The 27,397-nt window shown below is 58.1% G+C and overlaps 2 protein-coding genes and 1 long non-coding RNA gene across 6 annotated transcripts in view; 1 reads left to right on the forward strand and 2 right to left on the reverse strand.

Moving 5' to 3' along the window:
* The first annotated feature begins 682 nt into the window (after window positions 1-682).
* Window positions 683-7,755, forward strand: CIAO1 (cytosolic iron-sulfur assembly component 1). Its single transcript, XM_058859507.1, has 7 exons — window positions 683-874; window positions 2,172-2,320; window positions 3,210-3,321; window positions 4,303-4,394; window positions 5,373-5,574; window positions 6,559-6,637; window positions 7,512-7,755. Exons 1-7 carry the CDS (start codon window positions 736-738, stop codon window positions 7,753-7,755), a joined length of 1,017 nt encoding a protein of 338 aa, XP_058715490.1. The 5' UTR covers window positions 683-735.
* Window positions 7,742-8,502, reverse strand: LOC131589741 (uncharacterized). Of its 3 annotated transcripts, none has more exons than XR_009279831.1 (3): window positions 8,170-8,497; window positions 7,900-7,938; window positions 7,742-7,829 (listed from the first exon to the last, which is right to left on the reverse strand). It is a non-coding gene; the product is annotated as an uncharacterized LOC131589741 (long non-coding RNA). The 3 variants fall into 3 exon arrangements; XR_009279830.1 differs by having other exon boundaries at window positions 7,761-7,868; window positions 7,930-8,100; window positions 8,170-8,502; XR_009279832.1 differs by having other exon boundaries at window positions 7,761-7,868; window positions 7,930-8,069; window positions 8,140-8,502.
* Window positions 8,503-8,858: 356 nt separating this feature from the next.
* SNRNP200 (small nuclear ribonucleoprotein U5 subunit 200) overlaps window positions 8,859-27,397 on the reverse strand; it is a 65,379-nt gene continuing 46,840 nt past the window's right edge. For both annotated transcript variants that reach the window (XM_058859472.1, XM_058859471.1), the window contains 16 exons: window positions 25,559-25,719; window positions 24,022-24,249; window positions 22,770-22,961; window positions 21,619-21,797; window positions 20,507-20,658; window positions 19,693-19,801; window positions 18,603-18,711; window positions 18,179-18,368; window positions 17,074-17,238; window positions 15,847-15,968; window positions 14,740-14,883; window positions 12,683-12,859; window positions 11,972-12,132; window positions 11,050-11,131; window positions 10,317-10,409; window positions 8,859-9,395 (listed from right to left, as the gene is read on the reverse strand). In XM_058859472.1, the coding sequence (XP_058715455.1) occupies window positions 9,252-9,395; window positions 10,317-10,409; window positions 11,050-11,131; window positions 11,972-12,132; window positions 12,683-12,859; window positions 14,740-14,883; window positions 15,847-15,968; window positions 17,074-17,238; window positions 18,179-18,368; window positions 18,603-18,711; window positions 19,693-19,801; window positions 20,507-20,658; window positions 21,619-21,797; window positions 22,770-22,961; window positions 24,022-24,249; window positions 25,559-25,719 (2,408 nt within the window). In that variant the 3' untranslated portion in view covers window positions 8,859-9,251. The remainder of the gene's footprint in view (window positions 9,396-10,316; window positions 10,410-11,049; window positions 11,132-11,971; window positions 12,133-12,682; window positions 12,860-14,739; window positions 14,884-15,846; window positions 15,969-17,073; window positions 17,239-18,178; window positions 18,369-18,602; window positions 18,712-19,692; window positions 19,802-20,506; window positions 20,659-21,618; window positions 21,798-22,769; window positions 22,962-24,021; window positions 24,250-25,558; window positions 25,720-27,397) is intronic.

Here is a 27,397-nt window from a genome sequence, read left to right on the forward strand (position 1 = left end):
TCCGACACCGGCCCGGATCCCCGAACAGCGGCCCCGGGATGGGCGGTCCCGGTCCCGGTCCCGGTGCCGCTCCCGGCCCGGCAGCGCCGTCAGCGGCCGCAGCGCCCCGACCCGGCCCGGGCACCGGCAGCGGCTCCGGGCCCTGCTCACGGCACCGCCCCGGCCGCACTTCCGCTTCCGGGACCGGGTCTGTTCCGCTTCCGGGACCGGGTCTGTTCCGCTTCCGGGACCGGCTCTGTTCCGCTTCCGGGACCGGCTCTGTTCCGCTTCCGGGACCGGGTCTGTTCCGCTTCCGGGACCGGCTCTGTTCCGCTTTCCGGGACCGGGTCTGTTCCGCTTCCGGGACCGGCTCTGTTCCGCTTCCGGGACCGGGTCTGTTCCGCTTCCGGGACCGGCTCTGTTCCGCTTCCGGGACCGGGTCTGTTCCGCTTCCGGGACCGGGTCTGTTCCGCTTCCGGGACCGGCTCTGTTCCGCTTCCGGGACCGGGTCTGTTCCGCTTCCGGTCCGGTTGTGTTCCAGCTCCGGGACCGGGTCTGTTCCGGTTCCGGTTGTGTTCCGGTTCTGGTCCCGGTTGTGTTCCGGTTCCTGTCTCGGTCCTGTTCCGGTTCCGGTTCCGGTCTCGGTCCTGTTCAGGTCTCGGTCCTGTTCCTGTTCCGGTTCCTGTTCCTGTTCCGGTTCCTGTTCCGGTTGTGTTCCGGTTCCGGTCGTGTTCCGGTTCCGGTTCCGGTGCCGCCATGCCCGAGGCGCTGTCGCTGCTGTACCGGGTGTCCGCACACCCCGAGTCCCGGTGCTGGGCCCTGGCCTGGAGCCCCAGCGGGGCCCTGCTCGCGTCCTGCGGCGGCGACCGGAGCGTGCGGATCTGGGCCCGGGACGGTGAGCGGGGAACGGGGGAACCGGGACTGGGGAACCGGGACTGGGATCGGAACCGGGACCGGAGCGTGCGGATCTGGGCCCGGGACGGTGAGCGGGGAACGGGAACCGGGGAAACCGGGACTGGGGAACCGGGACTGGGGAACCGGGACTGGGGAACCGGGGGAACCGGGGAACCAGGGAACCGGGACCGGAGCGTGCGGATCTGGGCCCGGGACGGTGAGCGGGGAACGGGGGAACCGGGACTGGGACCGGGGAACCGGGGGAACCAGGGAACCGGGACCGGAGCGTGCGGATCTGGGCCCGGGACGGTGAGCGGGGAACGGAACCGGGACCAGAACCGGGACCGGAACCGGGATCGGAACCGGGTCTGGGATCGGGGCTGGGATCGGGTCTGGAGGGTGCTCGGGGACCGGGCTGGACACGGGGCTGAGAGAGATCTCTGTGCTCTGCCCCCGCTGTCCCCCTGTCTGTCCTGTCTGTCTGTCCCTGTCTGTCCCCATCTGTCCGTCTGTCCCCCTGTCTGTCCGTCCGTCTGTCTGTCCTGTCTGTCCCCCTGTCTGTCTGTCTGTCCCCCCCGCTGTCCCCCTGTCTGTCCTGTCTGTCTGTCCCTGTCTCCCCCCACTGTCTGTCCCCCCGTCTGTCCTGTCTGTCTGTCCTGTCTGTCCTGCTGTCCGTCCGTCTGTCCCCCTGTCTGTCCCTGTCTGTCCCCCCGTCTGTCCGTGTGTCCCCCCGGGTGTCCGTGTGTCTGTCCGTGTGTCCCCCTGTCCGTCCCCCTGTCCGTCTGTCCGTGTGCCCATCTCTCCATCTGTCCCCCTGTCTGTCCGTCTGTCCCCCCGTCCGTGTGTCCGTCTCTCAATCTGTCCCCCCTTTGTCCGTGTGTCCATCTGTCCCCCGTTGTCCATCTGTCCTCCCATCCGTGTGTCCATCTGTCCGTGTGTCCCCCTGGCCCCTTGTCCTCGTCTGTCCGTGTGTCCCCCCGTTGTCCGTCCCCCTGTCCGTCTGTCCATGTGTCCGTCTGTCCGTGTGTCCCCGTCCGTGTGTCCGTGTGTCCTCCTGTCTGTCCCCGTCTGTCCCCGTGTCCGTGTGTCTGTCTGTCCCTGTCTGTCTGTCCCCGTGTCCATGTGTCCCCTTGTCCCTGTGTGTCCGTGCGTCCCCCTGTCCGTCTGTCCGTCTGTCCCCCTGTCCCTGTCCGTGTGTCCCTGTGTCCATGCGTCCGTGTGTCCATGTGTCCTCCTGTCTGTCCCTGTCTGTCCCCATGTCCCCCTGTCCCCCTGTCCGTGTCCCCGTGTGTCCCCAGGCCCGGTGTGGTCGTGCCGTGCGGTTCTCTCCGGGGGTCACCACCGCACCGTCCGCCGGGTGTCGTGGTCCCCGTGCGGGCTCTACCTGGCCTCGGCCAGCTTCGATGGCACCACCTGCGTGTGGAAACGGCAGCAGGACGGCTTCCAGGTGAGAGTGACACCTGGGGACACCTGGGGACACCTGGGGACACCCTGGGGACACCTGGGGACACCTGGGGACACCCTGGGGACAGCTGGGGACACCTGGGGACACCTGGGGACATCTGGGGACACACCTGGGGACACCTGGGGACACCCTGGGGACAGCTGGGGACACCCTGGGGACACTTGGGGACAGCCGGGGAACCCTCGGTGTCACCTGGAACCCGTCAGTGTCACCTGGGATCCCTCTGGTGTCACCCCAGATCCCCCCAGTGTCACCCCGGGAACCCCCTCAGTGTCACCTGGGACCCCTCAGTGTCACCTGTGTCACCCCCCAGTGTCACCGGGACCCCTCAGTGTCACCTGTGTCCCCCCCGGTGACACCCTGGGACCCCTCAGTGTCACCTGTGTCACCCTCAGTGTCACCTGGGACCCCTCAGTGTCACCGGGACCCCTCAGTGTCACCTGTGTCACCCCTCAGTGTCACCTGGGACCCCTCAGTGTCACCTGTGTCACCCCCAGTGTCACCTGTGTCACCCTCAGTGTCACCTGTGTCACCCCCAGTGTCACCTGTGTCACCCTCAGTGTCACCTGTGTCACCCCTCAGTGTCACCTGGACCCCTCAGTGTCACCTGTGTCACCCCCAGTGTCACCTGTGTCACCCTCAGTGTCACCTGGGACCCCCCCGGTGTCACCTGGGACCCCTCAGTGTCACCTGGGACCCCTCAGTGTCACCTGTGTCCCCCCCGGTGTCACCTGGGACCCCTCAGTGTCACCTGGGACCCCTCAGTGTCACCTGTGTCACCCCCAGTGTCACCTGTGTCACCCCCAGTGTCACCTGGGACCCCTCAGTGTCACCTGTGTCACCCTCAGTGTCACCTGTGTCACCCCTGCAGGTGGTGGCCACCCTGGAGGGCCACGAGAACGAGGTGAAGTCGGTGGCCTGGGCACCCTCGGGGACGCTGCTGGCCACCTGCAGCCGGGACAAGAGCGTCTGGGTCTGGGAGGGTGAGCACCCCGAAAATACCTGAGCCCCCCAAAAATACCTGACAGCCCAAAAATACCTGACACCCCCCAAAAATACCTGACACCCCCAAAAATACCTGACAGCCCAAAAAAATACCTGACACCCCAAAAAATACCTGACAGCCCAAAAATACCTGACAGCCCAAAAAATACCTGACACCCCCAAAAATACCTGACACCCCAAAAATCCATGATACCTCGGGGACGCTGCTGGCCACCTGCAGCCGGGACAAGAGCGTCTGGGTCTGGGAGGGTGAGCACCCCGAAAATACCTGAGCCCCCAAAAAAATACCTGAGCCCCCCCCAAAAAAATACCTGACAGCCCCAAAAATACCTGACAGCCCAAAAAATACCTGGCACCCCTAAAAATCCCCCCCAAAAAAATCCTGAGCCCCAAAAAATCCCTGACACCCCCAAAAAAATCCCTGACACCCCCAAAAATCCCTGATCCCAAAAAATCCCACCCCAAAAATCCCCCCCAAAAATTCCGGATCCCCTAAAACATCCCTGAGCCCCCTGGACATCCCCTGGACACCTCTGAGCTCTGTCCCCTCCTGTCCCCTCCTGTCCCCTCCTGTTCCCTCTGTCCCCTCCTGTCCCCATTGTCCCCCCCGCTGTCCCCTCTGTCCCCCCTGTCCCCTCTGTCCCCTCCTGTCCCCCCTGTCCCCATTGTCCCCTGCTGTCCCCTCTGTCCCCCCTGTCCCCCCTGTCCCCTCTGTCCCCTCTGTCCCCTCTGTCCCCTCTGTCCCCCCTGTCCCCCCTGTCCCCTCTGTCCCCTCTGTCCCCTCTGTCCCCTCTGTCCCCCCTGTCCCCCCTGTCCCCTCTGTCCCCTCTGTCCCCTCCTGTCCCCTCTGTCCCCTCTGTCCCCTCTGTCCCCCCTGTCCCCATTGTCCCCCTCTGTCCCCTCTGTCCCCTCTGTCCCTCTGTCCCCATTGTCCCCCGCTGTCCCCGCTGTCCCCGCAGTGGACGATGAGGAGGAGGAGTTCGAGTGTGTCAGCGTGCTGAGCGCTCACAGCCAGGACGTCAAACACGTGGTGTGGCACCCGAGCCTGCAGGTGAGGGGACACTGGGGACACCTGGGGACACCTGGGGACACTGGGGACACACCTGGGGACACCTGAGATACACCTGGGGACAGCTGGGGACAGCTGGGGGACACTGGGGATACCTGGGGACAGCTGGGGACACTGGGGACACACCTGGGGACACCTGGGGACACCTGGGGACACTGGGGACACACCTGGGGACACTGGGGACACTGGGGACACCTGGGGACACCTGGGGACACCTGGGGACACTGGGGACACACCTGGGGACACCTGGGGACACTGGGGACACACCAGGGGACAGCTGGGGACAGCCTGGGGACACACCTGGGGACAGCTGGGGACAGCTGGGGACACTGGGGACACCTGGGGACACCTGGGGACACCCAGAGACCCCCAGGTGCCACCTGCCCGGACATCCCCAAACCCGGCCAGGGTCCCTTCCCTGTCCCCAGGTCACCCCTGTCCCCGTGTCCCCATGTCACCATGTCCCCGTGTCCCCGTGTCCCCATGTCCCTGTGTCCCCACCGTGTCCCCACTGTGTCCCTGTGTCTCCTGTCCTCGTGTCCGTGTGTCTCTGTGTCCCCACCATGTCCCCATGTCCCCCTCATGTCCCACCGTGTCCCCCCCATGGTGTCCCCCCATGTCCCTGTGTCCCCATGTCCCCTCACAATGTCCCCAATGTCCCCTGTGGTGGCAGCTGCTGGCCAGCGCGAGCTACGATGACATGGTGTCCCCATGTCCCCATGTCCCCAATGTCCCCTCACAATGTCCCCTCTCCCGGTGGCAGCTGCTGGCCAGCGCGAGCTATGACGACACGGTGTCCCCATGTCCCCAATGTCCCCTCATGATGTCCCCAATGTCCCCTGTGGTGGCAGCTGCTGGCCAGCGCGAGCTACGATGACACGGTGTCCCCATGTCCCCAATGTCCCCTCACAATGTCCCCAATGTCCCCAATGTCCCCAATGTCCCCTCTCCCGGTGGCAGCTGCTGGCCAGCGCGAGCTACGATGACACGGTGCGTCTGTACCGCGAGGACGATGACGATTGGCTGTGCTGTGCCACCCTGGAGGGTCACACCTCCACGGTCTGGGGGGTGGCCTGGGAGCGCTCCGGCCACCGCCTGGTGTCCTGCAGCGATGACCGCACCCTGCGCGTGTGGCAGCGCTCGGAGCCACCGCAGGGACACGGTGAGTGACATGGGGACACCATGGGGACACCATGGGGACATGGGGACAGGGACATGGGGACATGGGGACAGGGCCACCGCCTGGTGTCCTGCAGCGATGACCGCACCCTGCGCGTGTGGCAGCGCTCGGAGCCACCGCAGGGACACGGTGAGTGACACCATGGGGACACCATGGGGACACGGTGAGTGACACAGGGACACCATGGGGACATGGGGACACCATGGGGACACGGTGAGTGACACAGGGACACCATGGGGACATGGGGACACCATGGGGACACCATGGGGACAGGGCCACCGCCTGGTGTCCTGCAGCGATGATCGCACCCTGCGCATGTGGCAGCGCTCGGAGCCACTGCAGGGACACGGTGAGTGACACCATGGGGACACGGTGAGTGACATGGGGACACCATGGGGACACCATGGGGACGTGGGGACACCATGGGGACACCATGGGGACACAGTGAGTGACACGGGGACACCATGGGGACACCATGGGGACACCATGGGGACACCATGGGGACATGGGGACAGGGACATGGGGACAGGGACAGGTGAGAGAAGGGAGAGGGAAAGGGACTGGGAGAGGCTGGGGAGAGAGGGAAGTGCCCCAATGTCCCCAATGTCCCAATGTCCCCAATGATGTCCTCAATGATGTCCCCAATGATGTCCCCATGATGTCCCCATGTCCCCAATGATGTCCCCATGGTGTCCCCATGTCCCCAATGATGTCCCCATGGTGTCCCCATGGTGTCCCCATGATGTCCCCATGATGTCCCCAATGATGTCCCCATGTCCCCATGATGTCCCCATGATGTCCCATGGTGTCCCCATGTCCCTGATGATGTCCCCATGATGTCCCCATGATGTCCCAATGTCCCCATGATGTCCCAATGTCCCCATGGTGTCCCCACGGTGTCCCAATGTCCCCATGATGTCCCCATGATGTCCCCATGTCCCCATGATGTCCCCACGGTGTCCCCAGGCGGTGGCTCGGAGCACAGCTGGCAGTGTGTCTGCACCCTGTCCGGGTACCACGGGCGCAGCATCTACGACGTGGCCTGGTGAGCTCTGGGGACACTGCGGGGACATTGGGGTGACATCGGGGTGACAGCGGGACATCAGGGACACTGGGGACACTGGGGTGACATTGGGGTGACACTGGGGACACTGGGGTGACACTGGTGAGCTCTGGGGACACTGGGGACACTGGGGTGACATTGGGGTGACAGCGGGACATCAGGGACACTGGGGACACTGGGGACACTGCAGTGACACTGGGGCGACACTGGGGTGACAGCGGGACATCGGGGTGACAGGAACACTGGGGACAGTGGGGACACTGGGGTGACATTGGGGTGACACTGGGGTGACATTGGGGTAACAGGGGGACACTGGGGATGCTGGGGACATGGGGACACCAAGGACACCTCACTGGGGAAGTTGGGGACACCTCACTGGTGCCCTGTGACCCTCCAGGTGCCACCTCCCCGGGGTCCTGTCCCCACCCCGTGTCCCCACCCTGGTCACTCCTGTCCCCACACCTGTCCCCTCGTCCCCTCCCAGTGTCCCCATCCTGGGGTCCGGTCCCCTCCCCTGTCCCCACCCCGTGTCCCCTCCCCATGTCCCCTCCCTGGTCACCCTGTGTCCTCTCTGGTGTCCCCTCCCTGGTCACCCCTGTCCCCTCCCAGTGTCCCCTCCCTGGTCACCCTGTGTCCTCTCTGGTGTCCCCTCCCTGTCCCCTCCCTGTCCCCTCCCAGTCCCCTCCAGTGTCCCCTCCCTGTCCCCTCCCTATCCCCTCTGGTGTCCCCTCCTTGGTCACTCCTGTCCCCTCCTGGTGTCCCCACCCCCTGTCCCCTCCCTGGTGTCCCCGGTGTCCCCTCCCCTGTCCCCTCCCTGTCCCCCCTGGGGTGACCCCGTCCCCGTGTGACGCCCCAGGTGTCACCTGACGGGCGCGGTGGCCACGGCGTGCGGTGACGACGCGGTGCGGGTGTTCGAGGAGGTGTCCCCGGTGTCCCCGGAGTCCCCGGTCACCTTCGTGCTGGCGGCGCACGTGGCGCGGGCGCACGCGCAGGACGTCAACGGCGTGGCGTGGCACCCGCGGGAGCCGGGGCTGCTGGCCACCTGCGGTGACGACGGTGACATCGCCTTCTGGAGCTACCAGCGCCCCGACGGCCTCTGAGCCACCGCGGCCACCGCCCCGCCGCCTCCGGGGACCTCCAGGGCTCCTCCGTGTTCTCCAGAACCTTCCAGAACCTTCCAGGGCTCCTCCGTGTTCTCCAGAACCTCCCACGGCTCCCCCGTGTTCTCCAGAACCTCCCAGAACCTTCCAGGGCTCCCCGGTGTTCTCCAGAACCTCCCACGGCTCCCCCGTGTTCTCCAGAACTTTCCAGAAGCTCCCATGGCTTCCCCGTGTTCTCCAGAACTTTCCAGGGCTCCTCGATGTTCTCCAGAACCTCCCATGGCTCCCCCGTGTTCTCCAGAACCTTCCAGAACCTCCCATGGTCTCCCCAGTGATCTCCAGAACCTTCCATGGCCTCCAGGGCTCCTCAATGTTCTCCAGAACCTCCCATGGCTCCCCTGTGTTCTCCAGAACCTTCCAGAGCTCCTTGATGTTCTCCAGAACTTTCCCATGTCCCCCAGAACCTGCTGGGATCCTCCAGGACCTCCTGGGATCCCCCAGGACCTCCCCATGTCCTTCAGAACCTCCTGGTGTCCTCCAAGACCTCCTGGTGTTCTCCAGAGCCTCCCCATGTTCTCCAGGACCTCCCCATGTCCTCCAGGACCGTTCCCCGTCCTCCTCTCCCTCCCTGGCTGGATTTGTGGGATCGGGGTTTGGGATCCCGGGATCCGTTCAGGATTTCCCGCCCCAGAGCCAATAAATCCCAAAGATTTCCTGGAAAAATCTTCCCAAGGGATCTTCCCGAGGGATCGGGGGGGGCTGGAACCCTCCGGGACCCGGGAGGTGTTTGGGATCAAAGTTTGGGATCGGGAATTTGGGATCAGAGTTCGGGATCTGGGAATTTGGGATCCGGGAATTTGGGATCTGGGAATTTGGGATCCGGGAATTTGGGATCCGGGAATTTGGGATCTGGGAATTTGGGATCCGGGAGTTTGGGATCCGGGAATTCGGGATCTGGGGGTTTGGGATCCGGGAATTTGGGATCCAGCACCGAGGCCGAGTCGGATCTCGAAGTTTATTCCAACCTAAAAAAACTCTGTACAAAAACATCCGAAGCCTAAAACACAACGGGAACGTGGGAAGGGGATCTGAGGGGATCCGAGGGGATTTTATGGGATTTTTATGGGATCTGAGGGGATCTGATGGGATCCGAGGGGATTTTTATGGGATCTGATGGGATTTTTGTGGGATCTGAGGGGATCTGATGGGATCTGATGACATTTTTATGGGATCTGAGGGGATCTGATGGGATTTTATGGGATCCAGTGGGATTTGATGCGATCTGATGGGATCTTGTGGGATTTCACAACATCTGGGTGGGGGTTTTTGGGATTCTGTGGAGTTTTTTGAGGTTCTGGGGTTTTTTTGGGGGATTGTGGAGGATTCTGGGGGGTTTTTTTGGGATCCTGGAGGATTCTGGGGGTTTTTTTTGGGATTCTGGAGGATTCTGGGGGGTTTTTTGGGGTTTTTTGGGATTATTCATCAGGATCTGGGTGTCAGTCGGAGTCGGAGTCGCTCTCGGCCTCCTTGACGTCCACGCTGAATTTGTACTCCTGGTCACAGCCCATGTAGGCGTCGCTCATGAAGTAAAGGGTGTAGTGCTGAGCGCCCGGCGCCGGCGCCACGAAATCCAGCTTCACCTGGGGACATGGGGACAATGGGGTCACCAGGGGACACCCAGGGGACACCCAGAGTCACCCAGCTTCACCAGGGGACACCGGGGACACCAGGGACACCCAGAGTCACCCAGCTTCACCTGGGGACACGGGGACAATGGGGTCACCAGGGGACACCCAGGGGACACCCAGAGTCACCCAGCTTCACCTGGGGACAGCCAGGGGACAACGGGGTCACCAGGGGACAGCTGGGACACCCAGGGGACACCCAGGGGACACCCAGAGTCACCCAGAGTCACCCAGCTTCACCTGGGGACATGGGGACAGTGGGGTCAGCTGGGGACACCAGGGACACCCAGAGTTACCCAGAGTCACCCAGCTTCACCTGGGGACATGGGGACAATGGGGTCACCAGGGGACACCAGGGACACCAGGGACACCCAGGGGACAGCTGGGGACAGCCAGGGTCACCCAGCTTCACCTGGGGACAGCCAGGGGACAACGGGGTCAGATGGGGACACCCAGGGACAGCTGGGGACAGCAGGGGTCACCTGGAGTCACCCAGGGTCACCCAGCCCATGGTGGCAGCCAGCCCCTGCCACCCAGCCTGTGTCACACCCACGTCACCTTCGTCACCCCCCCAATGTCCCCCCCAGTGTCCCCCCCCAGTGTCACCTCAGTGTCACCTTTGCCACCCTCAGTGTCACCCCCCGTGTCCCCCCCAGTGTCCTCCCCCGTGTCCCCCCCCAGTGTCCCCCCAGTGTCCCCTCAGTGTCACCCCCTGTCACCCCAGTGTCACCCCCCAGTGTCACCTTTGCCACCCCCAGTGTCCCCTCAGTGTCACCCCCTGTCACCCCAGTGTCACCCCCCAGTGTCACCTTTGCCACCCCCAGTGTCCCCCCATTGTCACCCCCATTGTCCCCCCCGTGTCCCCCCCTGTCCCACCTTGGCCTTCTGCTGCAGCGTCAGGCGTTTGATGGAGATGAGGCTGTTGGACTTGGAGTCCCCGATCACCACCCACCAGCCCTCCTCTCGCTTCTGTGGGGACATTGGGGACATTGGGGACATCATCAGGGACACTGCCACCTCAGTGCCACCTCAGTGTCACCATCACCACCCACCAGCCCTCCTCTCGCTTCTGTGGGGACATTGGGGACATCATCAGGGACACTGCCACCTCAGTGTCACCTCAGGGACACCATCACCACCCACCAGCCCTCCTCGCGCTTCTGTGGGGACATTGGGGACATTGGGGACATCAGTGCCACCTCAGTGCCACCTCAGTGTCACCATCACCACCCACCAGCCCTCCTCTCGCTTCTGTGGGGTCATTGGGGACATTGGGGACATCATTGGGGACATTGGGGACATCATCTGGGACACCACTGGGGACATCGGGGACACCATTGGGGACATTGGGGACACCACTGGGGACATCAGGGACGCTGCCACCTCAGTGCCACCCACCCTGTGTCACCCAGCCCGTGTCACCCACTGAGATGGAGACACGGGGACTCTGAGACCTGGGGACAGCCCTGTCCCATCCCACCCATCAATCCCATGGATCCCATGGACCCCGATCCAGTGGATCCCATGGATCCCATGGATCCTGTGGATCCCAACCCCATGGATCCTGTGGATCTCGTGGATCCCATGGATCTGGTGGATCCGGCGGTACCTGTGGGAACAGGGGGGCGATGACCGGCCCGGTGACCTCCTCCTCACGCTCCAGCTGCACCAGCACCACCACGGGGCCACCACTGGGGACATCATCAGGAACGGGATCAGATCCCATCAGATCCCAGCCTGATCCCATCCCGATCCCACCCTGATCCCATCCTGGTCCCAGCACCACCACGGGGCCACCACTGGGGACATGGAACGGGATCAGATCCCATCAGATCCCATCAGATCCCAGCCTGATCCCAACAGATTCCATCTGATCCCATCCCAAACCCCATCCTGATCCCATCACCACCACGGGGCCACCACTGGGGACATGGAATGGGATCAGATCCCATCAGATCCCTGCCTGATCCCATCCCGATCCCATCCTGATCCCAGCCCCACCACGGGGTCACCGCTGGATGGAGCACAGGATCAGGAACAGCACGATCCCGATCCTGATCCTGATCCCATCCTCACCCTGACGATCCCAACCACCCCAATGATCCCAATCCAAACAATCCCAACGATCCAAACGATCCCAGTGATCCCATCCCAATGATCCCAATGATCCCGAAGATCCCAAGGATCCCCACACACCTGCGGATGCTGTCCCTGTCCCCCACCTCGTAGGACAGTTCGATGTTGGGGTAGCGGTTGCAGAACCATCCCAGTGATCCCAATGATCCCATCCCAAGGATCCCAATGATCCCAAGGATCCCATCCCAATGATCTCAGTGATTCCCATGATCCCAATGATCCCATGGATCCCCACACACCTGCGGATGCTGTCCCTGTCCCCCACCTCGTAGGACAGTTCGATGTTGGGGCAGCGGTTGCAGAACCATCCCAATGATCCCAACGATCCCATCCCAATGATCCCAGTGATTCCCATGATCCCGAAGATCCCCAGGATCCCGTGGATCCCCACACACCTGCGGATGCTGTCCCTGTCCCCCACCTCGTAGGACAGTTCGATGTTGGGGTAGCGGTTGCAGAACCGCGCCACGTCGGCGATCTGCGCCTCGGGCAGCTGCAGCAGCGCCGTGCGCTCCTCATCCTCCATCTCCATGATGTCAAACACGCTCTCCACGCCCTGGAACACCGGGAATTGTCATCTCCTCATCCTGATCCCATCCCAAAACCATCCCAAAACCATCCCAAACCCCATCCCAAACCCCATCCCCATCCCACATCCTCATCCTCCATCTCCATGATGTCAAACACGCTCTCCACGCCCTGGAATGGTGGGAATTGTCATCTCCTCCTCATCCTGATCCCATCCCAAACCCCATCCTGATCCCACCTGATCCCATCCTGATCCCATCCCAAAACCATCCCGATCCCATCCCAAACCCCATCCTGATCCCACATCCTCATCCTCCATCTCCATGATGTCAAACACGCTCTCCACGCTGTCCCCAGCTGTCCCCAGGGTGTCCCCAGCTGTCCCCAGGTGTCCCCAGGTGTATCCCCAGTTGTCCCCAGGTGTCCCCAGGTATCCCCAGGTATCCCCAGGTGTCCCCAGGTATCCCCAGCTGTCCCCAGTTGTCCCCAGTTGTCCCCAGGTGTCCCCAGCTGTCCCCAGTTGTCCCCAGCTGTCCCCAGCTGTCCCCAGGTGTCCCCAGCTGTCCCTGTGTCCGTACCTTGTCCGTGCAGCGTTTGATGTGCTCGGAGGTGAAGTGTGGCAGCTGTTTCAGGTACGAGTCCTTGGACCACATGGCCTGAGTGACCATCTGGGCCAGCTCCATGGCGGCCAGCGCCGGGCTCAGCCACCCATTGCTGGACAGCACGTCCACACAGGCCTGGATCAGCCGGATCGCCTGGACACACGGACAGGATGGACACACGGACAGGGTGGACACACGGACAGGATGGACAGTGACATGGACAGGAGTGGGCAGGGATGGTCAGGGATGGTCAGGGGTGGTCAGGGATGGTCAGGGATGGTCAGGGATGGTCAGGGGTGGTCAGGGATGGTCAGGGATGGTCAGGGATGGACAGGGATGGTCAGGGGTGGTCAGGGATGGACAGGGATGGTCAGGGATGGACAGGGATGGTCAGGGATGGACAGGGATGGACAGGGATGGTCAGGGATGGTCAGGGGTGGTCAGGGATGGTCAGGGATGGTCAGGGATGGTCAGGGGTGGTCAGGGATGGTCAGGGATGGTCAGGGATGGACAGGGATGGTCAGGGGTGGTCAGGGATGGACAGGGATGGTCAGGGATGGACAGGGATGGTCAGGGATGGTCAGGGATGGACAGGGGTGGTCAGGGATGGTCAGGGATGGTCAGGGATGGTCAGGGATGGACAGGGATGGACAGGGATGGTCAGGGATGGTCAGGGATGGTCAGGGGTGGACAGGATGGTCAGGGATGGACAGGGATGGACAGGGGTGGTCAGGGGTGGACAGGGATGGTCAGGGATGGACAGGGATGGACAGGATGGTCAGGGATGGACAGGGATGGACAGGGGTGGTCAGGGGTGGACAGGGATGGTCAGGGATGGTCAGGGATAGTCAGGGATGGTCAGGGGTGGTGAGGGGTGGTCAGGGATGGTCAGGGATGGTCAGGGATGGTCAGGGATGGTCAGGGGTGGTCAGGGGTGGACAGGGATGGACAGGATGGACAGGGGTGGTGAGAGATGGTCAGGGGTGGTCAGGGATGGTCAGGGATGGACAGGGATGGACAGGGATGGTCAGGGATGGTCAGGGATGGACAGGGTGGACAGGGGTGGTCAGGGGTGGTCAGGGGTGGTCAGGATGGTCAGGGATGGTCAGGAATGGTCAGGGGTGGTCAGGGGTGGTCAGGGGTGGTCAGGATGGTCAGGGGTGGTCAGGGGTGGTCAGGGATGGTCAGGGATGGTCAGGTGTGGTCAGGGATGGTCAGGGGTGGTCAGGGATGGTCAGGGGTGGTCAGGGGTGGTCAGGGATGGTCAGGGATGGTCAGGATGGTCAGGGGTGGTCAGGTGTGGTCAGGGATGGTCAGGGGTGGTCAGGGATGGTCAGGGGTGGACAGGGGTGGTCAGGGATGGTCAGGGATGGACAGGGATGGTCAGGATGGTCAGGGGTGGTCAGGGGTGGTCAGGGATGGTCAGGGATGGACAGGGATGGTCAGGAGTGGGCAGGGATGGTCAGGGGTGGTCAGAGGTGGTCAGGGATGGACAGGGATGGACAGGGGTGGACAGGGGTAGTCAGGGGTGGTCAGGGGTGGACAGGGATGGGGACCCCATGGGATGGACCCAGGCTGGAGCAGACCCCAGGGAAGAGTGACCACATGGAACAATCCTGGAGAACTGACCCCATGGGATGGAATTCCTGGAGAACTGACCCCATGGGATGGAATTCCTGGACAACTGACCCCATGGGATGGAATTCCTGGAGAACCTCATTATCCCGCTCCACTTTCCTTGGCCACAAATCCCACCCCATCCCCAACTCCATCCCGTTTTCCCATGGCCAGGAACCCTTGGATTTCCCATCCCAGGAACCCTTGGATTTCCCATCCCAAGAAACCCTTGGATTTCCCATCCCAGGAACCCTTGGATTTCCCATCCCAGGAACCCTTGGATTTCCCATCCCAGGAACCCTTGGATTTCCCATCCCAGGAACCCTTGGATTTCCCATCCCAGGAACCCTTGGATTTCCCATCCCAGGAACCCTTGGTGGATCCCCCGTGCCCCCAGCAGGGTTTTGGGATCCCACCTTGCTGAGGATCTCCTCGGTGTCCGACTGTAGCTCCGCGCTCAGCTGCATGCGGGACAGGTGGGCCTGGAGCAGCAGGTTGGTCTTGACGTGGGGGTCGTTGAATTTGGGGTTGGTCAGTTTGTGGGGAACCTTCTGGGACAGCTGGGGAGGGACAGAGGGACGGACGGGAGCGGTCAGAGCCCGGAGCAGCTCCCTCAACGGGTTTGGGAATGAACGGGATTGGGATTGCTGAGTGCTGATCCCATCCCGTCATTCCCATTGATCCCATTGATCCCATCCCATCATTCCCATTGATTCCGTCCTGTCATTCCCATTGATCCCATCCCATGGATCCCATGAATCCCATCCCATTGATCCCATCCCATCATTCCCATTGATTCTGTCCTGTCATTCCCATTGATCCCATCCCATGGATCCAAATGATCCCATCCCATTGATCCCATCCCATCATTCCCATTGATCCCATCATTCCCATTGATCCCATGGATTTCATCCAATGGATCCCCCATTGATCCCATCCCATGGATCCCATGGATCCCATCCCATGGATCCCATCAATCCCATTTTGGGGAACCTTCTGGGACAGCTGGGGAGGGACAGAGGGACCGAGGGGAGCGGTCAGAGCCCGGAGCGGCTCCCTCAACGGGTTTGGGCTTGAGTGCTGATCCCATCCCATGGATTCCATCCCATGGATCCCATCTCATGGATCCCATCCCATGGATCCCATCCCACAGATCCCACAGATCCCACAGATCCCACAGATCCCGTACCTGTCGGAGCAGGTTGTCCTCGTGGTGCCGGATGGGGATGTTCCCATTGATCCCATCCCACAGATCCCATCCCATGGATCCCACGGATCCCATCCCACAGATCCCATGGATCCCATCCCATGGATCCCATGGATCCCAGATCCCAGGGATCCCCTGGATCCCGTACCTGTCGGAGCAGGTTGTCCTCGTGGTGCCGGATGGGGATGTTCCCATTGATCCCATCCCATGGATCCCATTGATCCCATCCCATGGATCCCATTGATCCCATCCCACAGATCCCATCCCACAGATCCCATGGATCCCACAGATCCCATGGATCCCCTGGATCCCGTACCTGTCGGAGCAGGTTGTCCTCGTGGTGCCGGATGGGGATGTTCTCGTACTCGGCGGCGTTGGAGATGATCTCCAGCAGCCCCCGCACCTTGGTCTTGGCGTTGAGGGACATGCTGAACAGTTCTGGGGGAAAACACATGAAAATGAGGAATTTGGGGGAGAAACACAAAAAACCAGGAATTTGGGGGAGAAAACCCAAACCCAGGGATTTTCTGGAAGGAAAATAAACAAAACCAGAGATTTTTTTGGAAAACACCCAAACCCAGCGATTTCTTTTATGGAAATCCCCAAACCCAGGGATTTTTTTGTGGAAATCCCCAAACAGTGATTTTTTTGTGGAGAAAACACCCAAACCCAGCAATATTTAGGGAAAAAAAGACCTAAACCCAGCGATTTTTTCTGTGGAAATCCCCAAACCCAGCAATTTTTTTTTTGTGGAAAACACCCCAAACCCAGTGATTTTTTTGAGGAGAAAACACCCAAACCCAGGAATTTTTGGGAGAAAACGCCCAAATCCAGGGATATTTTTTTGAGGAGAAATCCCCAAACCCAGCGATTTTTTTTGTGGAAAACTCCAAAAGCAGTGATTTTTTTTGTGGAAAAATCTAAAAGCAATGATTTTTTTTTGGGAAACCCACAAATCCAGGGATTTTTTTAGGAGAGATCCCCAAACCCAGGGATATTTTTTTGGGAGAAAATACCCAAACCCAGAAATTTTTTTTGGGAGAGAACACCCAAATGCAGGGATTTTTTTGGGGAAAAAAATCCCCAAACCCAGCAATTTTTTGGGGGGAAAACACCCAAACCCAGTGATTTTTTTGGGGGGAAACCCCCAAATCCAGGGATTTTTTTTGAGGAGAAACACCCAAACCCAGCAATTTTTTCTGTGGAAATCCCCAAACCCACCGATTTCTTTTATGGAAATCCCCAAACCCACCGATTTCTTTTATGGAAATCCCCAAACCCAGCAATTTTTTTATGGAAAACCCCAAACCCAATGATTTTTTTTATGGAAAACCCCAAACCCAATGATTTTTTTTATGGAAAACCCCAAACCCAATGATTTTTTTAATGGAAATCCCCAAACCCAGCAATTTTTTTATGGAAATCCCCAAACCCAATGATTTTTTTTACGGAAAACCCCAAACCCAATGATTTTTTTTATGGAAAATCCCAAACCCAATGATTTTTTTTTGGGAAAACCCCCAAATCCAGGGATTTTGAGCACCTATGGTGGTGTAGTTGATGTAGTAGTAGGCGGCGATCATGCCCAGGTTGAGCGGGGCCACGTCCATCTCGTCCTCGATGCTGATGCACTTGGACTGCTCCAGGTCACTGAGGGTCTGCTCCACCAGCTCCGACAGGTGATCCGACAGGTGACGGTGGGACACGCCTGCGCGGGGAACAGCGGGATTACGGGATCCGTGGGAGCTGTGGGAGCTGTGGGATCCGTGGGATCCGTGGGGTCCATGGGATCCATGGGAACAGGGATGACATCAATGGGATGGGATCCATGGGATGGGATCCATGGGATGGGATGGGATCCATGGGATGGGATCCATGGGATGGGATCCATGGGATGGGATCCATGGGATGGGATGGGATCCATGGGATGGGATGGGATCCATGGGATGGGATTCATGGGAACAGGGATGGGATCCATGGGATGGGATGGGAACAAGGACAGAAACAGGGCTGGGATGGGATCCATGGGATCAGTGGGATGGGATGGGATCCATGGGATGGGATCCATGGGATGGGATGGGATCCATGGGATGGGATCCATGGGAATGGATGGGATCCATGGGATGGGATCCATGGGATCCATGGGATGGGATCCATGGGATGGGATCCATGGGATCCATGGGATGGGATCCATGGGATGGGATCCATGGGATGCATGGGATGGGATCCATGGGATGGGATCCATGGGAACAGGGATGGGATCCATGGGGTGGGATGGGAACAAGGACAGGAACAGGGGTGGGATGGGACCCATGGGATGGGATCCATTGGATGGGATCCATGGAATGGGATGGGATCCATGGGAACAGGGATGGGATCAATAGGATGAAATAGGATCCATGGGATCAGTGGGATGGGATGGGATCTATGGGATGGGATCCGTGGGATGGGATCCATGGGAACAGGGATGGGATCAATAGGATGGGAATAAGGACAGGAACAGGGATGGGATGGGACCCATGGGATCCATGGGATGGGATCCATGGGATGGGATCAGATCCATGAGAACAGGGACAGGACAGGACAGGACAGCCACCACCACAATCCCCCCAGACCATTCCCAATCTCCCCACAGCTCCCATTCCCACCTTGCAGGTTGTAGTAGTTGGGGTTCTGGGTCATCCTGCGGTACAGGAAGGTCCAGGTCAGGTAGTCCACGGCGTCCTGCTTGTTCTCGATGGTCTTGGTGACGATCTCGGCGTTGAAGTGGTCGTGCATGCAGTGGTCCAGGTGCGACTCCACCGGCAGCGGCTCGTACAGGAACTTCTTGAAGAAATCCTGCAGGAGGACGGGCGGGAAGAGGGAGAGAACTCAGGGATTCATCCCAGAGATCCTGTGGGAATTCCCAGCGTGGCGCTCCGGGAGGGTTTGGGTTGTCCCTGTTTGGATCCCATCCCGGTGATCCCATGGATCCCGGTGATCCCACCCCAGCCCCGTGTGAGGCTCATCCGGCAGCTGGAGGAGGATGATCCCGGCTGAAATGCCGGGAATTTCCATGGTTGCCTCTCCCACCTTCTTGGAGCCCTGGCACATGATGACGCAGCGTCCCTCGTCATCCTGCAGCGGGCGGTTGGCGTGGCCGACCATCTGCAGCACGTCGTAGATGGGGTAATCCACGTACCTGCCACGGCCACGGCGTCAGCGGCGCCGCGGTGGATCCCACCGCTCCAGCCCATGGATCCCATGGATCCCAGCCCATGGATCCCAGCCCATGGATCCCATCCCATCCCATGGATCCCATCCCATGGATCTCAGCCCATGGATCCCAGCCCATGGATCCCATCCCATGGATCCCAGCCCATCCCATGGATCCCATCCCATGGATCTCAGCCCATGGATCCCAGCCCATCCCATGGATCCCAGCCCATGGATCCCATCCCATGGATCTCAGCCCATGGATCCCAGCCCATCCCATGGATCCCAGCCCATGGATCCCAGCCCATGGATCCCAGCCCATCCCATGGATCCCATCCCATGGATCCCATCCCATCCCATGGATCCCATCCCATGGATCCCAGCCCATCCCATGGATCCCAGCCCATGGATCCCATCCCATCCCATGGATCTCAGCCCATGGATCCCATCCCATCCCATGGATCCCAGCCCATCCCATGGATCCCATCCCATCCCATGGATCTCAGCCCATGGATCCCATCCCATCCCATGGATCCCATCCCATGGATCCCAGCCCAGCCCATGGATCCCAGCCCATCCCATGGATCCCATCCCATGGATCCCATCCCATCCCATGGATCCCATCCCATGGATCCCATCCCATCCCATGGATCCCATCCCATGGATCCCATCCCATGGATCCCATCCCATGGATCCCATCCCATGGATCCCATCCCATGGATCCCATTTCATCCTTTCCCATGGATCCCATCCCATCCCATGGATCCCATCCCATGGATCCCAGCCCAGCCCATGGATCCCAGCCCATGGATCCAATCCCATGGATCCCAGCCCATGGATCGCATCCCATCCCACCCCACCCCAATCCCATCCCATCAATCCCACCCCACCAATCCCAATCCCAATCCCAATCCCAATCCCAACCCCACCAATCCCGCCCGTCCCGCGGGCTCGGGGCTGTGCTCACGCGTGGATTTTGCCGTTGTAGTACTGCGTGTCCATGATGATCACCAGGTGGGCCGAGATGTTCATGCCCCAGCAGAGGCTGCGCGAGGCCACCATCACCTGCACGGCTCCTGGGGACACCGAGGACACCCGGCGTCAGCGATCCCGCAATTCCCCATGGGGAAGATCCCGGGATTTTGGGGGCGGGAGGTGGAGATTCACGGAGCTCGTTGGGTTGGGAGAGGTTCTGAAGAACATCCAGTGCCACCATGGGCAGGGACACCTTCTCTATCCCAGGTGGCTCCAGCCTGGCCTTGGGGACTCCCAGGGATCCACAGCTGCTCTGGGAATTCCAGCCCAGCCCCTCCTCACCCTCATTCCTTCCCAAAATCCCACCAAAATCTCCCCATTCCCTGTGTCCTGTCCCTCCATCCCTTCTCCCCAGTTCCTCTCCAGCTCTCCTGGAGCTCCTCCAGGTCTGGAAGGAGCTCTGAGGTGTCCCCAGAGTTTGGATGTTATCCCAAATCCCAGGAGCGGGAAGTGCTGGGCTCTGGATCCCGTCCCATCATCCCGATCCTGATCCCGATCCTGATCCCAATCCTGATCCCAATCCCGATCCTGATCCCGATCCGAATCCTGATCCCGATCCGAATCCCGATCCCAATCCCGATCCCGATCCCATCATCCCGATCCCATCATCCCAATCCTGATCCCGATCCCGATCCCAATCCCGATCCTGATCCCGATCCCAATCCCGATCCCAATCCCATCCCATCATCCTGATCCCGATCCCAATCCTGATCCCAATCCCAATCCCGCTCCCGCGGGGCGCTGACCGGAGCTGAAGAGCTGCTCCACCACGCGTCGCTCCATGGCCGTCAGCCCCTCGTGCAGGTACCCGACGCCGTTCACCAGCGTCTCCTTCAGGGTGGGGTCACTCAGCTTCTCCAGGTACGGCACCAGGTCCTTCTCGGCGCAGTGCAGGAACCTGAGGGAAATCCGGGAATCCGTGGGGTTGGGAAAGGCCTTTGGGATCGCCCATCCCAATCCAAATCCAAATCCAAATCCCAATCCCAATCCCAATCCAAATCCAAATCCAAATCCCATCCCAATCCCAATCCCAATCCAAATCCCATCCCATCAATCCCATCCCATCAATCCCATCCCAATCCAAATCCAAATCCCAATCCCATCCCATCAATCCCAATCCCACCCATCCCATCCCATCAATCCCAATCCCAATCCCACCCCATCATCCTCCTCCAGGCCAAGTCCCCTCAGCTCCCTTAGGAGCTCCCCATCTCCACCTCCAACCCCAAACCCATCCCTGAACCTTCTCCATCCCCAAACCCATCCCTGGACCTTCTCCAACCCCAAACCCATCCCTGGACCTTCTCCAACCCCAAACCCATCCCTGGACCTTCTCCAACCCCAAACCCATCCCAGGACCTTCTCCATCCCCAAACCCATCCCTGGATGTTCTCCAACCCCAAACCCATCCCTGAATGTTCTCCAACCCCAAACCCATCCCTGGACCTTCTCCAACCCCAAACCCATCCCAGGACCTTCTCCAACCCCAAACCCATCCCTGGATGTTCTCCAACCCCAAACCCGTCCCTGGACCTTCTCCAACCCCAAACCCATCTCTGGACCTTCTCCAACCCCAAACCCATCTCTGGATGTTCTCCAACCCCAAAGCCACCCCTGGATGTTCTCCAACCCCAAACCCATCCCTGGATGTTCTCCAACCCCAAACCCATCCCTGAACATTCTCCAACCCCAAACCCATCCCTGGATGTTCTCCAACCCCAAACCCATCCCTGAACATTCTCCAACCCCAAACCCACCTCTGGATGTTCTCCAGCCCCAAACCCATCCCAGCACCTTCTCCCACCCCAAAGCCACCCGGTGGTGTCCGGTTGTCCCTGTGGTGTCCCCCGGGTGTCACCTGTGCCGCTGGACGTCGGAGGCGCAGGTGGTGAGGATGTTGATGGCCGTGAGCCGCGTCTGTTTCCGGGAGGGGACGAAGACCAGGACGGGTTTTTTGGGCGAGTGCTTCATCACGGCATGGTAAACGGGCTTGGCCATGGACAGCAGCCGCGTCTGCGTGTGGCTGATGTTGAAACCCTGCCGAAAATCCCAAATCCCGCTGAATTCCAAAGGGTTTCCAGCCAAAGCCGTGGGAAATGCCGGAAAATTCGCTTAATTCCGGCAGGGCGATGATGGGTCTTTGTATTGATCATTGATGGCAAATCCCAATCTTACCCCAATTCCAATCCCAATTCCAATCCCAATTCCAATCCCAATCCTGCTGAATTCCAAAGGGTTTCCAGCCAAAGCCGTGGGAAACGCCGGAAAATTCGCTTAATTCCGGCAGGGCGATGATGGGTCTTTGTATTGATCATTGATGGCAAACCCCAATCTTACCCCAATTCCAATCCCAATTCCAATTCCAATTCCAATCCAAATCATCCCAATCCCAATCCCATCCATCCCAATCCTGCTGAATTCCAAAAGGTTTTCAGCCAAAGCCGTGGGAAACGCCGGAAAATTCGCTTGATTCCGGCAGGGTGATGATGGATCCTTGTATTGACCATCAATGGCCAATCCCAATCTCAATCCTATCTCATCCCAAATCCAAGAATTATCAACGATCCCAAGGGATTTTCCAAGGATTAATCAGCCAACGTTCCCAAGGGATTTTCCCAAGAATTTCCAACGATCCCAAGGGATTCTTCCAAGAGTTCCCAATGATCCCAAGGGATTTTCCCAAGAGTTACCAACAATCCCAAGGGATTTTCCCAAGGATTAATCAGCCAAGAATTACTAATGTTCCCAAGGGATTTTCCCCAGAATTTCCAACGATCCCAAGGGATTCTTCCACGAGTTACCAACAATCCCAATGGATTTTTCCAAGGATTAATCAGCCAAGAGTTACCAACGTTCCCAAGGGATTTTTCCACGAGTTACCAACGATCCCACGGGATTTTCCCAAGCGTTATCAACGATCCCAAGGGATTTTCCCAAGAATTTCCAATGATCCCAAGGGATTTTCCCAAGAATTTCCAGCGATCCCACGGGATTTTCCCAGGATCCCACCTGGATGTGCAGCTCCAGGGGCACAGGGCGCACGTTGGGGTGGAAGTTGAAGGTGGCGGTGGCGCTGCAGCCCAGCCAATGCGCCACGTCCTTGGCGTTGGACAGCGACGAGCTCAGCGCCACGATGCGGATCGGCCGCTCGATCTGCGACGAGATGTAGCGCATCCGCGAGCAGATCACCTCCAGCACCGGCTGTGGGGGAAAAACGGGATCGGGAATGGGATCAGGAATGGGATCTGGTCAGGAGATCTGGTCAGGAGATCCCATGGAAACCCCTCCTGAATGGGATTGGGAATGAGATCAGGAATGGGATTGGGAATGGGATCTGGGCAGGAGATCCCATGGAAACCCCTCCTGAATGGGATTGGGAATGGATCCCATGGAAACCCCTCCTGAATGGGATTGGGAATGGGATGAGGAATGGGATCTGGGCAGGAGATCCCATGGAAATCCCTCCTGAATGGGATCAGGAATGGGATCTGGGCAGGAGATCCCATGGAAACCCCTCCTGATGTAGCGCATGCGCGAGCAGATCACCTCCAGAACCGGCTGTGGGGGAAAAACGGGATCGGGAATGGGATCAGGAATGGGATAAGGAGCAGGATCAGGAATGGGATCAGGAATGGGATCAGGAATGGGATTGGGACCACTCCTGGCTGAGATCCATCCATGACACCTCAGGAAAATCCTCTCTGACCTTCCCACGGCATGGACACCTCCCATCCCATCCCATCCCATCCCATCCCATCCCATCCCATCCCATCCCATCCCATGGATCCCATCCCATCAATCCCATCCCATGGATCCCATCCCATCCCATCAATCCCATGGATCCCATCCCATGGATCCCATCCCATTGATCCCATCCCATCCCATCCCATCCCATGGATCCCATCCCATCCCATGGATCCCATCCCTTCCCATCCCATGGATCCCATCCCATGGATCCCATCCCATGGATCCCATCCCATCCCATGGATCCCATCCCATGGATCCCATCCCATTGATCCCATACCATCCCATCAATCCCATGGATCCCATCCCATCCCATGGATCCCATCCCATCCCATCCCATGGATCCCATCCCACCCATGGATCCCATCCCATCAATCCCATCAATCCCATGGATCCCACCCCATCCCACCAGGACAATTCCCACCAGCAAAACCCTCTCCCAAACCATCTGAAATCCCACTGGGGATCTCCCATTCCGGCTCCGGCTCCGTTCCCATCCCATTCCCGGGATTCTCACCCCGTTCTCGCCCCCGATCAGGTGCACTTCATCCACGATGAACAGGTTGACGTTCTGGACGTTCTTCCGTTGTTTCCAGCGGCGGGAAAGGATATCCCACTTTTCCGGGGTGCTGATGATGATGTTCCCTTTTCCCAGCAGCTTCAGGTCCGTGCTGGTCTCCCCGGTGAGGAGCACAACCTTCTTGTTCAGGCGTTCCTGGAATTTCTCGTACCAATCCATGAAAACCTGAGGTGGGAAAAAGGGGATTGCTCCGGAATGGGGGCGGTTCCGGATGGATTTGTTGGGAATTCGCATGGGAGAGGCGGTGTTAGCGCTGAAATTGGGGGGATTTCCATTAAATTCATCGCAAATTGGGGAAATTCACAACAAAATGGGGCAATTCCCACAAAATTCCTCTCAAAATTGAGGAATTCCCAACAAATTCCTTTCAGTCTGGGGCAATTCCCTCAAGATTCCTCTCAAAATGGAGCAATTTTCACAAAATTCCCTTAAATTGGGACAATTCCCACAAAATTCCTCTCAGATTGGGGCAATTCCCACAAAATTCCTCTCAGACTGGGGCAATTCACACTGAATTCCTCTCAAATTGAGGGAATTCCCAACAAATTTCTCTCAAATTGGGGGAATTCCCACAAAATTCCCTTCAAAATGGAGCAATTCCCATAAAATTCCTCTCAAATTGAGGGAATTCCCACAAAATTCCCTTAAATTGGGACAATTCCCAACAAATTCCTCTCAGATTGGGGGAATTCCCACAAAATTCCTGTCAGATTGAAGCAGTTCCCAACAAATTCCCTTAAATTGGAGCAATTCCCAAAAAATTCCCTTAAATTGGGGCAATTCCCACTAAATTCCTCTCAGATTGGGGCAATTCCCACAAAATTCCCTTAAATTGGAGCAATTCCCACAAAATTCCTCTCAAATCGAGGGAATTCCCACAAAATTAATCTTAAATTGGGGCAATTCCCACAAAATTCCCTTCAAATAGGGGCAATTCCCAACAAATTCCTTTCAGACTGGGGCAATTCCCAAAAAATTCCCTTAAATTGGGGCAATTCCCACTAAATTCCTCTCAGATTGGGGTAATTACCACAAAATTCCCTTAAATTGGGGCAATTCCCACAAAATTTCTCTCGAATTCAGGCAATTCCCACAAAATTCCTCTCAGATTGGGGGAATTCCCACCAAATTCCCTTCAAATAGGGGCAATTCCCATAAAATTCCTTTCAGATTGGGGCAATTTCCAACAAATTCCCCTCAAATTGGGGGAATTCCCACAAAATTCCTCTCAAATTGAGGGAATTCCCACAAAATTCCCCTCAAATTGAGGGAATTCCCACAAAATTCCCTTAAATCGAGACAATTCCCACCAAATTCCTTCAACCCCAATCCAACCCCTCTCAAATCCGCCTGCGATTCCCACCCAATTCCGGCCTCATCCAACCCCGGAATCACCCGGAACGGGCGAATCCCGAGATTATCCCGAGGGAATTCCCGGGAATTTCCACATCCCGAGGGAATTCCCGGGATTCACCTGCTCGGCCAGAGCCTCCATGGGGGTGATGTAGACGCAGCGACCCTCGGAATTCTGCAGGAGCATCCGGAGGATGGCGAATTCCGCGCAAATCGTTTTCCCGCTGCCCGTGGGCGCTCCCACGAAAACGTTGTCGTCGCTGTTGTACACCGTGTTGAACACTGGGAAATTTGGGAATTGTCAGGGAAAAAATTCCCAGGAAAAATTCCCGGGGAAAATTCCCCAGGGGAAAATTCCCAGGGAAAAATCCCAGGGAAAATTCCCAGGGAAAATTCCCCAGGGAAAATTCCCCAGGGGAAAATTCCCAGGGAAAATTCCCAGGGAAAATTCCCCAGGGAAAATTCCCAGGGAAAATTCCCCGGGGAAAATTCCCAGGGAAAATTCCCCAAGGAAAATTCCCAGGGAAAATTCCCCAGGGAAAATTCCCCAAGGAAAATTCCCAGGGAAAAATCCCGGGGAAAATTCCCAGGGAAAATTCCCGGGGAAAATTCCCCAGGGAAAATTCCCGGGGGAAATTCTGGAGGGAAAATTCCCAGGGAAAATTCCCCAGGGAAAAATCTCGGGGAAAATTCCCCAGGGAAAATTCCCAGGGAAAATTCCCAGAGAAAATTCCCAGGGAAAAATCCCAGGGGATTTAAGGGAAAAGAAAATGTTGGGAATGTGGTGAGGGAGGCACGGCCCGGATGGAGCCGGAGCGGGAGGAGATCAAGGAAAGGATTTTTAGGGAATTTCGGGGTGGAATTCATGGAGGAAAGGGAATTGTTAGAGATTCCCAAATTCCCAATTCCAGGGAAAAATCTCTGGGAAAAGGGGATAAACCAGGGATCCGAAAACTCTGGGAGAAAGGATAATCCATGGATCCCAAAACTCTGGGAAAGGGGATAAACCACAGATCCCAAAATTCTGGGAATAGAGGATAAAACATGGATCCCAAAACTCTGGGAATAGGGAATAAACCACAGATCCCAAAATTCTGGGAAAGGGGATGAACCATGGATCCCAAAATTCTGGGAGAAGGGATAATCCACAGATCCCAAAACTCTGGGAATACGGGATTAACTTGGAATCCCAAAACTCTGGAAAAGTGGATAATCCACAGATCCCAAAATTCTGGGAACAGAGAATAATCCGTGGATCCCAAATCTCTGGGAAACAGTGATAACCCACAGATCCCAAATCTCTGGGAGAGAAGGGGATTAACTCAGAATCCCAAAATTCTGGGAGTACAGGATTAATTTGGAATCCCAAAACCCTGGGAATAAGGGATAAACCACAAATCCCAAAATTCTGGGAAAAGGGATTAACTTGGAATCCCAAAACTCTGGGAATAAGGAATAAACCATAGATCCCAAAATTCTGGGAATAGGGAATAAACCACAGATCCCAAAACTCTGGGAGAAGGGAATAAACCGCAGATCCCAAAATTCTGGGAAAGGGGATTAACTTGGAATCCCAAAACTCTGGGAATAGGGAATAACCCACAGATCCCAAAACTCTGGGAATAGGGGATAATCCACAGATCCCAAAACTCTGGGAGAAGGGAATAACCCACAGATCCCAAAACTCTGGGAATAGGGGATAAACCATGGATCCCAAAACTCTGGGAATAAGGAATAAACCACAGATCCCAAAATTCTGGGAATAGGGATAAACCACAGATCCCAAAATCCTGGGAGAAGGGATAAACCACAGATCCCAAATCTCTGGAAGAAGGGATAATGCATAGATCCCAAATCTCTGGGAATAGGGAATAAACCGCAGATCCCAAAATTCTGGGAAAGGGGATTAACTTGGAATCCCAAAACTCTGGAAAAGTGGATAAACCACAGATCCCAAAAT

This window comes from Poecile atricapillus, chromosome 29 (genome assembly GCF_030490865.1).
Source record: "Poecile atricapillus isolate bPoeAtr1 chromosome 29, bPoeAtr1.hap1, whole genome shotgun sequence".
Classification (NCBI taxonomy): Eukaryota; Metazoa; Chordata; class Aves; order Passeriformes; family Paridae; genus Poecile; species Poecile atricapillus.